The sequence below is a fragment of the Pithys albifrons genome, chromosome 13 (genome assembly GCF_047495875.1).
Source record: "Pithys albifrons albifrons isolate INPA30051 chromosome 13, PitAlb_v1, whole genome shotgun sequence".
In the NCBI taxonomy this organism is placed as follows: Eukaryota; Metazoa; Chordata; class Aves; order Passeriformes; family Thamnophilidae; genus Pithys; species Pithys albifrons.
Genome location: NC_092470.1, coordinates 11,278,561 through 11,292,976, shown reverse-complemented (window position 1 = coordinate 11,292,976; position 14,416 = coordinate 11,278,561). Strand labels below are relative to the sequence as shown.

At 35.8% G+C, this 14,416-nt stretch overlaps 1 protein-coding gene across 2 annotated transcripts in view; it reads right to left on the bottom strand.

The window, feature by feature from the left end:
* Positions 1–1,817: 1,817 nt before the first annotated feature.
* Positions 1,818–14,416, bottom strand: part of FGF7 (fibroblast growth factor 7) — a 28,118-nt gene continuing 15,519 nt past the window's right edge. For both annotated transcript variants that reach the window (XM_071568456.1, XM_071568455.1), the window contains 2 exons: positions 3,202–3,305; positions 1,818–2,896 (listed from right to left, as the gene is read on the bottom strand). In XM_071568456.1, coding sequence (XP_071424557.1) covers positions 2,702–2,896; positions 3,202–3,305 — 299 coding nt within the window. In that variant the 3' untranslated portion in view covers positions 1,818–2,701. The remainder of the gene's footprint in view (positions 2,897–3,201; positions 3,306–14,416) is intronic.

The following is a 14,416-nucleotide window of genomic DNA, read 5'->3' as shown; positions in this document are numbered from 1 at the left end:
ATAAAGGTTAGTAATGAGCCATATCCAGACAGGTGTATCTGTTTCTTTTCATACAAACATGTTTTCTTCCCACATGGTATATTGTTATTGTATGTTGGTCTTGACACAGGATTGTGATGTAATTGATGTAATATGCTTTTGTGAGGATGCCTGGCATCTATTTCAATACTGTTAAATCCTAATAGATTCTTTTTATTATACTTGTCTTTTAATAGTGTGCTACTGTAGATCATCCCTTTAAATTTTCTGAATATTATTCTCTGATTTTTTTGAGTTAAAAAGAAGAGATTTTCTAGGATTAAGCTATGTCGAAAATTGTTTAATTGTGAGGCCATATGAGTGTGGGACTGAAGAACTGCAGCCCTGGCAGTCAGGTGTCTTTCTGTGAACAGTTCCCTCACAGGCCACAGTTCAGTTATGACAGCTGTGAAACATAAAGCAGCCTTGGCTTACCTGATAATGACAGTGATTCATTACAGAAAGCACACAGCAGTGAGGGCTAATTACAGCTGGAGCTCAGGAATTGTATGACCGTATTTCTGTATTCTTGAATTACATAATCAAAAGATCTTTTAAAAGAGCTTGCCTGCACCTGGTTTTGATTTTAAGATTTTTTACATATATATTCATATATATTAACGTAAATACTTATATTTTAATTCAAACTTCAGTAGAGATTTTAAGCACAGTGTCAATGAGATGTTATTTTCATTTTTATTTCAAAGCATCAACTAACCTAGTTTAGATGTAGAAACTTCTGTTAGTGTGTTAATGTTGCTCATGGATGTGAACTTGGTTTCACTGTTTATATTCACAGAAGGCAGTGCAGACAGGTACCAGCAAAAGCTTCTTTCAGAGTACAGACTGTTGTGTTCATGGAACACGTAACAGATAAACCAGCAAGGGCACAGGGAAAGTTTACTGGTACAGCTCTATTGACACCTTTTCCTGCCTGGGTCTGTGTGTAACTTCTTTGCTTTTTGACTTGCTAATATCATAATTGATTTTCAAATTACGCCATTTGGTAAACAAGTATTTTTTTAGAAAAAGGAATACTTGTTAAAGAGAATTTTTGCCATTTTCTGTGAGTGCTTTTAAAAAGAAAGTGTTTCCCATAGGAAAAAATGGTTGACTCCAGACACTTGTAATGCAGTGTAGAACATTTAAGGCCATTATTAATTAAGACGACTCTATCCCAGTCATCTGGCAGCTGCTTTAGCTAATTTTTTAGTAATCTTTATCTAAGTGCAATTATCACACTCCCAAGAAAACGTGTAGGGGAAACTGAACAGAATGAAATTATATAATGCATTAGTATGGAGGGCTTAGTTGAACACTTTAATAGCTGGAAAATTAAGATGCCTTTTCTTCAGCAGGTCACACTGATTTTAGCTGAAGTTTCAGACTACCATAGAGGCTCGTACTTATTTCTGTGTCTGGGGGTGTTGGTTCTCCATCTGAGGGTAATTTCCATCACCTGTTGGGGCCGGAACCTTTTTTACCTGCCATAACTCTGACTGTGCCAGTAATTCAATCAGCAGGATATGTGGCAAGGATTGTTAAGAGTTTTGCATTGTTCCTTTTGAGATGGCCATTGTGCGATTTGCTGCAGGCTGTCATTTTTGTCTGCCATCCAATGTATGTTGGCAGGAGGGTTGTGTACTGGTCTTTGTGTCTGGTCACAGAAAAAAATTCATGCATCTCAGCCAGACCTTTTCGTTATTCCTTTAGAATTAAAAGCATATGAAACAGATGAAGCTTAATAAGTATCATTTTTATAAATAACATTTAAATAACTTAAAACAATAAAGTTCAAATACAACTTAAAATAAAGTTTAATGCTGTAACAACAGAAAAAGCATGTATAAGGATGGAAAAATAATATTGAAAGCTGTATGCCCTAACAGGAATTATACAAAAGATAGGATATGTTACATAAAAAACCTTAATATGTCTGAATTTTTGCTTCATCGTTATATAAAATGTTAATTTGTGAAAAGTGAGATGAAGTACATTATTTATTCCTATTTTTATTTTACATACACTATTTGAAACATCTTTTAGAGCAGCATTAGGTATTTGTTTCATTAATAGATAGGAACATTTTGTGTTAGAGTAAACTTAATTTTTCCAAACTAACTCTTTTATCTGAATACAACAATAAACATTTACAAGATTATATTTTTTTTCTGATCATATAGTTTATGTATAGGATACCAGCTTCTTGGGGGAAGTATTTAAAATACTGCTCAGCCTCCACATTTTCTATTGACTTGATAATCTGACAACTCATTCCAGCAGCCTTAAAGTCTGACATATTTTACACAACATTATCATCTGCTTATTATTATTATAGCAGCCATATTTAAGAAGCAGATAGTTTTTTTAAATAAAATATTATCAGATAATCAAGTAATGACTTATTCTTCAGGGTAAATTAATTTAAGAAACTACCCAGTTACAAAGACTAAGGTAATGATTGTACAACTCTTTAGAATTTTTTACAACTTTTAGTTACTAAATCTGGTTTTGTGTATATTTTCAAATCTTTTTCATGTAGTCTCTTAAAAATAAACATAAATGCGCAAGTCCAGCTTGTTCAGTTTCTCAGTAGTATTCCAGCCTCTCTTGATACCTTGTCAAATAGTCTTCTTAAAATTAAGCTTCCTGCTGGAACTAGTTCCTTATAGATCATTTGGGATTAGGATATTGCCAGAGGAAGAAAGTGGGATGCTCTGTGTTCTTTCTTTGTTTTTTTACCTTTCATTGGAACCCCTTTGTGGTTTAGGGTAACAAACATCTCCTTTCCTTTGTGTGTCCATTTTGCAGAAGCGTAAGTGTTGTAGTGGTTTTCTTCAATCAGTTCTATGAAGTTGCAGTCCTCGTTGCAGACTTTCTGTTGAGAGTAAATAATAACACGGAGTAAGAGAAGTACAAGTGTCTTTTTAAATACTTAAATTAGGGAAGATGAGAGAAAAATATGCATTGTAAACCCTGCATATTATCAATGCTTTAATAAATAAATGTGACTTCTGACGGCTGAGTGTTGAATATTTTGAGGGAGTATATAAGCTCTAATAATTGAATTTATTAAATGGACATAAGTCTGGTATGGGATGTATGGGATAAGTACAGGATACATTTTACTTTGTTAGAAATGTCGTTTTTAAAAACCAGCATAAGAGAAGTTTGCACCCATACCTTTCCATAGAGTCTTCCTGACTTGTTCATTGCCAGAAAATATTCACTTTCCACACCTTTGATTGCCACTATTCCAACTGCCACTGTTCGGATTTCTAGAATACCTGCAAAGGCACATAGGAAGGTCTGTAAAATGCTTGGTCATTCTGCAGCCAACTCAGAAGGTTTAGCTGAACTAATATTCTGTAATATTTCCATGTTTATTGAAAATCTGCAGCAATTCTTCTTGAAAAACCAAATAATTATGTGTATTCATGTGAAATGCTAGACTTTAAAAAATCCCTGTATGTGACTGTGTCTGCAGAAAACCACTTCAAAATTTGCATAGTGATAATTTTTAAGTGTATTCTGAGGTTGTGATGTCAGTATAAAGTTTTTCTAGTTTCAGAGAATCAGTGTATCTTAGAATTTATCAGGCTCATGGTTTTATTTGGAATATATGCTCAGCTGTCAAGGTTCACAGAATTTGTGTAAAGCCTTTATTTTGAAGTCTTGTGGAGCAGCATCATCTCCTTGAGAGAGTGTAAACCTTAGAACTTGTGGGTGATAGAAAACAGACCACAGTGTCTTAAATAAGATAAAGTATTTGCTTGACCTTTGTATGTTTTTATGACTGATTGGAGCTGTAAAGATACGTGTATTTGAAAATCATTAAAGGCTGCTCTGAGAACTTGTTTATTCAAAACCAGAAAACATTTAGTGTTGTTTTCTGTAAACTTCTTTATTTTCATCTCACTGATATATGTCTGCAATACTTTCTGTGGTTGTTATGATAAATTTAACTTGCCTGCAACATAAAAAATATTCTTATGTTAGTAAAAAAGAAAAGATTTAGCAAAGGCAGGAGGATGGTGCAAGTTATTAAGGAACACCAGGTTGTTTTCAGGCTTAGATATTATTGATGTTGTCTTAAGCAATAGTTTAGAGTTATAAATCTGAGTTTGAGCTGTTTCCTTCCATACTGAGTCACTGACAGAACTCTGGGCTGTAGCAGCTGCCTGGGACTCGTTCTCCAACGTGGGGACTTCCAAAGGCAGCCAACTCCAGGCAGATTCCACCAGCTCAGTGTGGGGAGACCAGGGAGCGACAGGGAGGCAGAGCCGTGTGTTAGACTGTCACCGGAAAGGTGACTTTCCTCCTTAACAAAACAGTCCATTTTTTTTCCTTCCAAGTTTGCATTGACTTTTCACAGCCACCACACGTGATAATAATTTTTCAATAATTAGGGATTTTTTGAAAGGCACTGAGTATCTGTGATATTTCTGCTTCTCTATACGTTTTTATCCTAGCCTGTATTGTGGGTTTTCCCCTCCTATTTTCCCTGCCAGATCAGTTACCTCTCCTCATGGTGTGTGCACTGCTGGGCGTTCTTCCTGGAGCACTCACACTGCTGTACTTCTCTAGAGTGCTAAGCCAGCTTTAAGTAAAGCTTTTAGAATTCTCTGACAAGCTCACTCTGCTGCAGGCCCAGTAACAGTTCCTACAAAGGGCAATTTGTAACTGAAACTAACAAAAATTATATTAACTTTAATTTACATTTCATTTTAGAAAACCACAGTGAGGCTGAAAAGCAGCTGAACATCTGCATTTAGCCAAACAAAGAGCATAATAGTGGAAGGGATCTCTGGGTCATCAAGTCCAGTGTTCTGCTAGCCTGGGAATTGCATCAGATAATTCTCTTTTCATAAACTTTGCCAATACTAAATTGGAGTTGTTATTTCTTTGCCCCCAGTGTTTCTGCCGACGGTTGTTCCAGAGCTTGATTTATTTTAATGGCTACAGACTTCGTAGTAATTTGCAATCTGCATTTTTTCAGTAACAGTTTATATCCATGTGCTCTCTTGCCTGTGCTGACCATTAACTTAAGGAGAGTTTTTAAAAAAATCTATGTTTGAGTTTTCTATTTATGCAGAATTTTTAAAAAATGAAAGATTCAAAATGACTTTTTAAAACAAATCATGGCCATAGAATGGAGATTTCCTTGAGGAAGTGGATGTTGACTGAAGTTACAATAGTAAGAAATCCTACTACTTCTAAAAAGAAAATGCCAAAAGGTTTTGTCCAAGGCAATTGTTACAATTTTTACTTTTTTTTTTAGATTTTTTTTTCTGAAGTAGATGATGAGATTCGTACTCACGTGTTGGATTTATTTTGGTTTGGTTTGGGATACTTGGTTTTCTACTTTATTCGCATTTCTTCCTTTATGTGCATAAACTATGGAAAGAGACTAGTAAGGTTGAGAAGTCATACACTGCAAGTTTATTAATTTGTCAGTGCCATCATTGCAGTTGTATCACATGCTTAAATTTAGTATCCATTATCAGAGATCTCTCAGAGACAAGAATGAATAATTTTTGAGTAATAGTCAATATAATATGGACAGAGCTTTGAGTACTTTAACAGTTTCACAAGCTGCTTCTCAATATACAAGATTTATAAGATATCCAGCTTTTCCCTGCATGCCTGTTATTCTCAGCACAATTCTCAAGCTCAGGCTCTTTGATGAACTACCTAGTGGAATATTTAACACTTAGAAACAACATAATCTCTCTATGAAAACAGTTAAATTACTTTTCTATTTTTTCAATTCTCAGCTTGATATATAAATACTTAACACAAACTTTGATGTTAAAGAGATGTGGATAATGGAAATCACTGTCTCTTCCAATTATAATTTTATCAATTATATTTAAATATGAAAATGCTCTTTTGTATTATATTCTAATTACAGCACCAAAGCAGGAAATTACCAAAGAATATACCAAAGAATAAATCCACAAAATAGAGAAGGCAAGTTGTATTTTTTTAATCTTTGTTTCATTTCCTTTCAGTATTTCTATTAACTCAAGATTTCACATTATATTCACTATATGACACTGTCATCATATTGGCCTGTGTTTACTTTGTATGTTCTTGGTACTCAGTCACTGTAATAGAAATTGAATAACTCTTGGATAGGTGGTTGCAGGTAGGAACCTAATCCATCAGTAGCTGTCAAGGGGATAAAACTGTTCAACCACAGTTTTGGCCAACTGCAGATATTTCCTTTTCTTCTGTACTTTCTGCAGTCTTCTGCTACTGGTGGTTCTTGCCAACAGGATGTTGGGCTGAATTAAATTTGGACCTGAGCAGATATGGGTATCCTTATGCTCCTTGTGTATATGGTTATGTAGTCGAGCCTGTAAGATCTGCCAAGTCTGTGAATGTGATCTCTTTAGTTAGTTTTATTTTTTTGAAAAAAACTCTTCTTTTGTTCTTCTCTTTTATTATGAAATTATACATCACTGAATGTCTTTGAGACTGGGCAGGAACAGCCTCTGTGTACTGGAAACTAATCCAATAATGTCATTTTTCTTGCAGGGAGCCCCAGTGTAGCTGACCTGCAGTGTTCATGCTGGTTCTTGTGGGATGATTCATTGGAAGGCGGTAAACACCTTAATCAGTACAAAAATGGTGATGGAAGTAAACCCTCTATGCTATGTTATGTTTGTAGCCATTTAATACATAAAGAATAACATTTATACAAGAGATTTGTAAGATTTCAGCTGACTCAGTGGAGCCAGGGTTTTATCCCTGAGGTAGTTGCTTCAGAGCATCAAGAGAGGTATAGTAAGTTGAAATCTTTTCAGAAAAAAACCTCACACAAAAATGGAAAAAATGAACCAGGCACTTGTGTGAGATTTGTCTGTGCCAATTTCTAAGTGTTTATGTACATATATACACATATATACTATTATTTCTCTGAAGCCCCAGATGCTTCAGAGAAATGATAAAGAGCTACAATCTACAGTCAGAAATTGTACTAGGGAAAGCCTCTCTCCTCAATCTTTATACCATTCCTTGTCCTACATTAGCAAGTCCATTCTTATGTGTTTCCTTTTAAACTAAAGACTTTTAATCCTTCCAGTCTCTATTCATGAAAAGGAAAAAGTCACCAAGCTAGGATGGGAAAGAGAAAATTCTTATATGTAGATTGTTTAGTTGAAATACTGTTGAAATACTCTTTTCATACTCTAATAACCAAAATTAATTTAAAGGCATACTTAAATTGATAAGAAGTTCATGAGAAATTCAGAGGGCCTAACTTGAACAAGGTCTTAAATATCCCTGATTTAAAAATTAAAATGTAAACTGTGTTTTTCGGTAACTTTATCTAAAGCCTCCCCATAGAAGCTCGGAAGAGGTTTAAGAGAAGACTTGAATATACCACAAAGTAACTGGGAAAGAATCAGATTAAAGCCAGAAAGAAAAAAAACCAACCTAGAGATGGGCATACAAAATTGAAAACAACTGTAATTTCTGTAAAATCAGCATGAAATTCCAAACAATTTTATATGGTTGCATGGTCAGTGTATCAAATGTAGCTCAAAATGCCTGTAGTGAATGAAGTTTCCTGTGGAGCTGAAATTCTGTCTGGTGTACGTAAAACACACTCAGCTGGGATGGGCCATGGTTTGTCTTTAGAAGAGATGACTGTGGATGATGGCAGCATTCTTTGTAACCACTTGTGCAAATGAAATAACAGACAACTGATATACAGTAGGGATAAAAAAAGACACAAACCAACCCTTTAGGCTGAGACAACAGTTTTAGTGGGTGAAAAATATCTCAGGTTTTGAAGGAAATTTGCATCACAAATGAGATGAGTTTCCTGGCATTCTGGTCCAGAATTGCAGTTGCTCAGTACTTTACAAGCAGACACTTTTATGTTTGGACTTATTCCATAACCATGGCCTGAAAGACAGGAGAGCACCTCAGGGTGGAAATTTATGTGATACAAAACTGAGCATTCTCATATGAGGTAATTATTTCTTGGTATTTGATAATTTTGTTTTTAATCACCTGATATTAAGTGTTTTTTCTGATTTAGTTAATATATTCACACTAACATTTTCCTCTTCCTTCTATTTGTTAAACTTTTTTTTTATTTTATAACACACCATGCCTTTTTTGTGTTTTAACAATCTTTGCTTTTATTATGACACAATCCATTTACAGATTATATTAATTTTTATCAGCCATAGCTGAATAGGCAGAGTCTCTCTGTGTTTACCCATAATATCCTCAAATAACAGCATCTTATCTATAACAAAGTAGTGAGCGCCTTGTGATTTAACAACATCAGGGCATTTGTCTTTAATCATTTTGCAGCCAAGAGGCTGAAAGAACAATTGCAATTCTTGCTTCTGAGAGCTGTGAGGAAACCACAAAGTGCTGCTCATGCCTGAGGATCCAGCAGGCAGCTCCAACCTGTCTGCAGGGGTTTGGGAAGAGGGGAGGGAGCAGAACCACTGAGCCAGGTATCTTTTCTTGTGCTGGGGAACTGCCCCAGTGGGCCAGGTGGGAACATTGCTCAGGAAGATCTGAAGTGCACACTATGCTCAGTCCTTCAGCAGAAGGCTCTTTCTCCAGACATTTCATATGTTGCAGGTTTGCCCTCAGTGTCTCTCACAGGAGGTTTCTGGTCACTGCTCCTCCATTTGTTAGACCTTCATACAAAGGGAAATTCTGGCATCCATTACGTTTTTTGGCAAGGCCAACAGCAGCTCATCCCAGTGCTTTTGTGTTCTGTCAGGCACAAGTGTTATGAGAGAATGTTTGAGGGTAAGATGGAAACTGCTAAGAAGACTTCTGCAGTCTTCTAAATGCTGGAAAGAAGGAAAAAGAAGGAAAGGAAAAGTATGTTTTTTAAGGACAGAAAAGCAAAAGCTAGCCCAGAAACTAGTTGTTATTTTAAATTCTTATTATTTCCTTTTAAAAAATAGGTAACATATCTAATGCTCACTTTCAGTATATTCTAAATTCTTTACAGTACCAATTTTTGTGTCATAGGTACAACACTTTATTTCTTGTGGCCTCTGTCTGCAGTGAAGTTGAAAAAAACAGCCTGTTGCTGATTTTTAGGAGCAGAGAGGCTGACATTAGTTTGGGCACTGACAGTTCAGCACTCGTGAGGAATGTGTTTGTGAAACACCCTTTGCTAGGCAGGATTGTCTTAAGATAAAGCATGTGGTATTTCCAATAGTGAAAGAGGGGGCAGAAAAGACTTGGATGGAGAATAAGTCAAAACAAAATGAAACTTCTAAATTTCACTGACTTGTGTTTCTAATTAATTGAATTTAGTGCACATATTTATGAATTCAAGTGACCTTTGCATATGATTCAAGGCCAAGAAAAACGATCTCGTCATTGCTGACACTGTTTAATGGTATTTAATGTAATTTGTTCTTTTGCTCTGGGATTTAATAAGTTAATGTCTGTGCCTCTTACAGCAAGAAAATGCAAATCCTGATGGTCAATCATAAAGTACCTTGGAAAACTTCCACGGTGTTGGTGTGTGTGTTGTGTGCGTTTGGTGGCCCAGCACGGTAAATGCATTCATTAGCTGGCTTATGACACCTCAGTGGTCTCCCAGAAGAGTCTATCAGTGAAGTGAATGCTTTCATTGGATAATTTTCTAAGTCACTGGTTGCAGAAACATTACCCCTTTCTATCTCTTTTTTTAAAAATAGTGAAGTATTTGTATGTGTTTAAGTTATTTTGATTCTTAATAATATTTTTCAATGGATGCATCTTTAGGTACAACAGTTTGTGTGCTCATTCTCTCTCAAATATAAAATCTAATGGTTAAAAATTTACTGCAAATAAAGGTATTCATTTAAGATATTTTGTAATACAACTTGATTTTTACCCTTCCCTTTTATTAAATTGCACTTAATAGAAAGTAGAATTTGCATTTTTGTTGTGTACTTTCCTTAGTAAGAGAGTGAATGAGTTTCCGAGATGGTACCTTACAGAACTTATGTTCACAAGCTTTATAAGTAGAAATAGATATAAAAGTATATGTTATAATCATTTTCTAAGCAGACATGAGATTTTCTCTACCTCAGGAACTTTCTGTCTATGGATATGATTTTAATCAACTGTTAATTATGGTCACAGAGAACAAATTGGTACATATATTCACTGTCACTTTCTGCTTTTAACTTCTCATTGTGATACTCAGAATTTTGATTTGTGATTCAAACACATCTAGGTTGTTATTTACAGCACAGACCAACATGGAAGGCTCAGAAAGCTTTTATTTTGTGTGTCTGTGCTGTGTCCATGTGTGCATCTGCCATGCGTGTGGAGCCTCTCTGAGGCGCTCCTGATATGAGTGTGGCTGGAAAACAACCCGCACATAAACAATGGGGCTGTCAAGGATTGTCAGGAGAACTGAAGCTACTGCTTCAGGGAAGAGCCAGACATCTGGATATCATGGACAAATATTCAAAGCACTCAAAACTCCTGGGTTTGTCCCGTGTGTAATTTCCAAGCAGGCGAAATTGTAGTTGTCTGAGGAAAGATGATTAACGATAGAGAGAAATTCCTGCAGGACTCAGTGCAGTGAATTGTTCAACATCCTCCAGTAGCAGAATTTCCTTATAAGATTTAGTCTGTGTGCAAAAAATGTTTGATTAGGCACAATTAGCTGATGTTGAGTTACCTTTTTGCAATTCCCTGGGCACAAAAGCAGTGGGCATACTGTATTAAAAAGAAAATGAACTAATTGCTAAACAGAAATCCATCAAAGTACTTTTTGTACTCCACTGGATTCTCTTCTATTGATCATTTTAAACATTCCCTATTTGATGTTACATTATCCATAAATATCTGTGTCCCAATCCTGCAAACTGATTAATACATGCATTGCTAGATAGAACAACTTTATGGCAAACTTTATGGAATTTGAGCCATGTCAAGGTTTCTGAAAGGAACTGCTAACTTGATATCTCTGTGGAGATAGTATAAAAAATGCAACAGAAGAACCAAACATAAGAGGGAAGACACAACAGGGAACTGAAATGACTGTTCAGAAATGCTGTTATTTTACTTACAAGATCTGTTCTTTGCATGTGTACTTGGACTTGTGCGTGTTTACCTTTATGACAGAAAAGGAGGGGGTAAGCCAAGTTCCACTCTTATGTCTGCATTGCCCGAAGTATTTACAGTTGCTCATGTATCATCAAATGTATAATCTGCCCTTCCAACCACATGTTGCTGCCACCACAGAGACAAGTGAAGAGTCTGATTTGAACTTCCAGGCTGATGTCTGGAAATACACCTTCCTTTTCACTTAAAACTTAATTTGATCTGCAGTGGGCAATATTAAGAGCCTTTGTATCTTTTTTTTCTAGTTATTTTTCAAATTGAATAAATGGAAAGCAGTGCTCATCAGGATTACCTCCCCTAATTACTGTAGTGAGGATTTCAGTGACTGTATTGTAATTAATAATTGCTGAAGGTAAATGGCTTCGAACTTCCAAGTATTTTTCCTTATTGGACAACCTGTTTGGCCTCAGTTTTCTGTAAACTCTCTGCTAATGTCTGTGGGTTAGGTGGGTTTATGAATCAAATGCTTCATTCCTCTTTGGAAGAACTGGTCTAGGACATTCTGACTCTGACTTGCCTTCTCCTGGATGTGTCTCACTCAAACATTAGCAGATTAGACCTCTGTCTTTCTATATTCCTCTTGATTTAATCTTCAAAACCAAAGGCTGTGACATTTTTCACTACCGTAAATTGCAAAACTATGGAACTTTTCAGTTTAGAGGTGTGACTTGTGAATAGCACAGTGTATAGCAACAACTGAATAACATGCTGCCCCAGGCATTCATTCTCTCTCATTAAACTTATTAGAACCCTTCACTTTACTGATCTCCACTGTGCTTTATATAAATATTTTCTTGATCACCCTCTTATACAGCATGTAGTCATTTCTCATTTTTGCAGGAAACTACATTTCCCTCCAATAAAAACTGCCTTGAAGCTAAACATATGGTTATAATGGAGAATAATATTATTTTTAAGAATTAATACTGTCATGTAAAATCCAAGTCTTAATCCTCAGTCTGAAGAAGTGCTCTCTTATTACAGCATTAATAATTTACTGATATGAAAAATGGGGGAAAAAAGAGTTGAATGACTGTTTACAAAATGTAATTTTTTCCAAGCAGTAAGAAAATTAATGATTTAATAGTTTAGAGCTGAACTTGTACAACAAATACTTTCCCTACAGCTCAGAGGAAGGATATTTCTAGTATTTAAATCTTTTGTGCCAATTTCTCTGAATTACGCGATCTTTTCAAGCTTTGCAAACTTTCAGAATGTAGCTTCAAAATAGCAAAAGTAAATGTAAAATGTTGCTTCTTAACCCTTCCACAGCAAAATACAGTGCATCCATTTAGAGGTGCAAAACTTGCCATATTCAGTTTCGGTGCCTACAGCTACTTTGATGTCTGACCTTGGAAAATTCCACACAGGACCACAGCCTCCTGTCTCTTCAAATTCTTCCATTAATGCAAAAGTTTTTAAACAGAGTAATTTGTCTTTTTTGGTTTGTGTGGGTTTTTTTGTTTTGTTTTGGTTGTTTGGGTTTTTTTTGTTATTTTGTTTTGTTTTGTTATTATAGCATTTTGTGTTTTCATCTAGTAAAGGGCTGGTGTTTTCCTTTTCCCTTTCCTGGATAGAATTAGTGATGTTTAGTCAAGCCATTTCCGTGGAAGACCTTTTCTAACAAAAACAGGACTGGGTATTCACATACCTTATCTGTGTGTAAGAAAACAAATTATTAATTATCTGAATTGTCTTCAGAAAAACTTTAATTCCAGGTGCATTTCTCGTGTTGTTATTGCTTATTATCACATGTATAAAGTGGCTGCAGCAGTCACAAAAATGTCCTAAATATAACATGGCCCTGGGTGCTGGACTTATTCAGTTAAAGGGGGCAAAAATAAATCCAGACAGAATCTGCTCTTTTTTATATGAAATATTCCCTGACCTCAAAGTTTAGCTGTTTTGTTTGCATATTGTGCTGTCTCCAGCTGTTCCTGTGGCAGGTTTTCTGGTTCCTGAAACACTGAAAAAGGCTTGACAGGAGGAATAGGAGAGCCATATTTTGGGGACAAACTGGACCTGAAAACTGCCTTCCTGTGTTCTTTAGGGATAATTTAAAATTATACATTTTTCAGGGAAATGACCGAAAGTGATTATTAAATGCTTGTAGAATGATCATATTGACATTCTACAATGTGTTATCAATTTAAATATGCAGTACAATGCATTTTTATTAGTCAAAATGCTCCCAGATGTAGCTAATAACTGATATAATTTAAAATAAGTAAAATTCAGAAAGTGGATGCTTAAGAACAAAAGTGGCTGCATTATTGCAGAGCTCAGTGTATATTTAGGGGCACAGGGCATAAAAGCAAATAGTTTTTAATGGTTTGAAGTTTTGGACAGTAAACCTTTGTTTCACATAGTTAAGAGATCGTTCCACTCATAAACCCTGCAATCCCCATTGCAAGAGATGGACATCTTTTCCCACTCTGAGCAGTTCTGTGACATGCAGGGCAAGCACTGCCCCAGTGAGGACATTTCAGTTCCATTTCCCACCGGATCTGCCGCTCGGGGCAGGCACAGCTGAAGCTGGATGTATAAATGGATCAGTTACAGCACCCAGGACACAAACAGGCACCACCCCATTCCTGTCAAGGTGCAAAATGCAAGAAGCTGCTGAGAAAATCTCACTAACCCCTTTGTGCATCCCAGAGTGGGACTGATAGAAACCACCTGGCTCACTCCTGCCTTCAAAACACCACTGGACATACATTTACGTGGTATGTCTCTCAAATTGTTCTGGTTTGCTGCTGACCAATTATTTAGATTTAGATGAATTTCAAAATGTGTATTAGACCAAAGGCTAAAATATATAGAAGGCAAAAACTGAAAACCTCTCAAAATCAAAACCAATCTAGTAATTTAATCCAATCCCGATAAATAAATTAGAGGGTTTGTACCAGATGTTTTTTATGTCTTGCTCCATATATGGATCAAAATGTGTGTCAAATATCCAACAATATTTTTTCAAATAGCTTAAGATTCCTGGTCCTAATTTTGCATAGTTTAATAATTTCCTTGTAATTACACACTGTTTTGCTAGTCTAAAATTTTAAGCCTGACTGGAAGCCTGACTTTAGGGAAATCAGGAGAATATTTGCCATTACACACAGGCAGCACTTTGAAAATTCTCTCTTTGTTTACATGACCAGATATTTATAAATGCGTTACTGTCATCCAGCTGTTATCTTTAGCTGTTATCGAGATTTACAATCCCATATCAAACCAGGAAAATAGCAGCATCAGCACCAGTGGAGACAATTGTTCCTGGCTA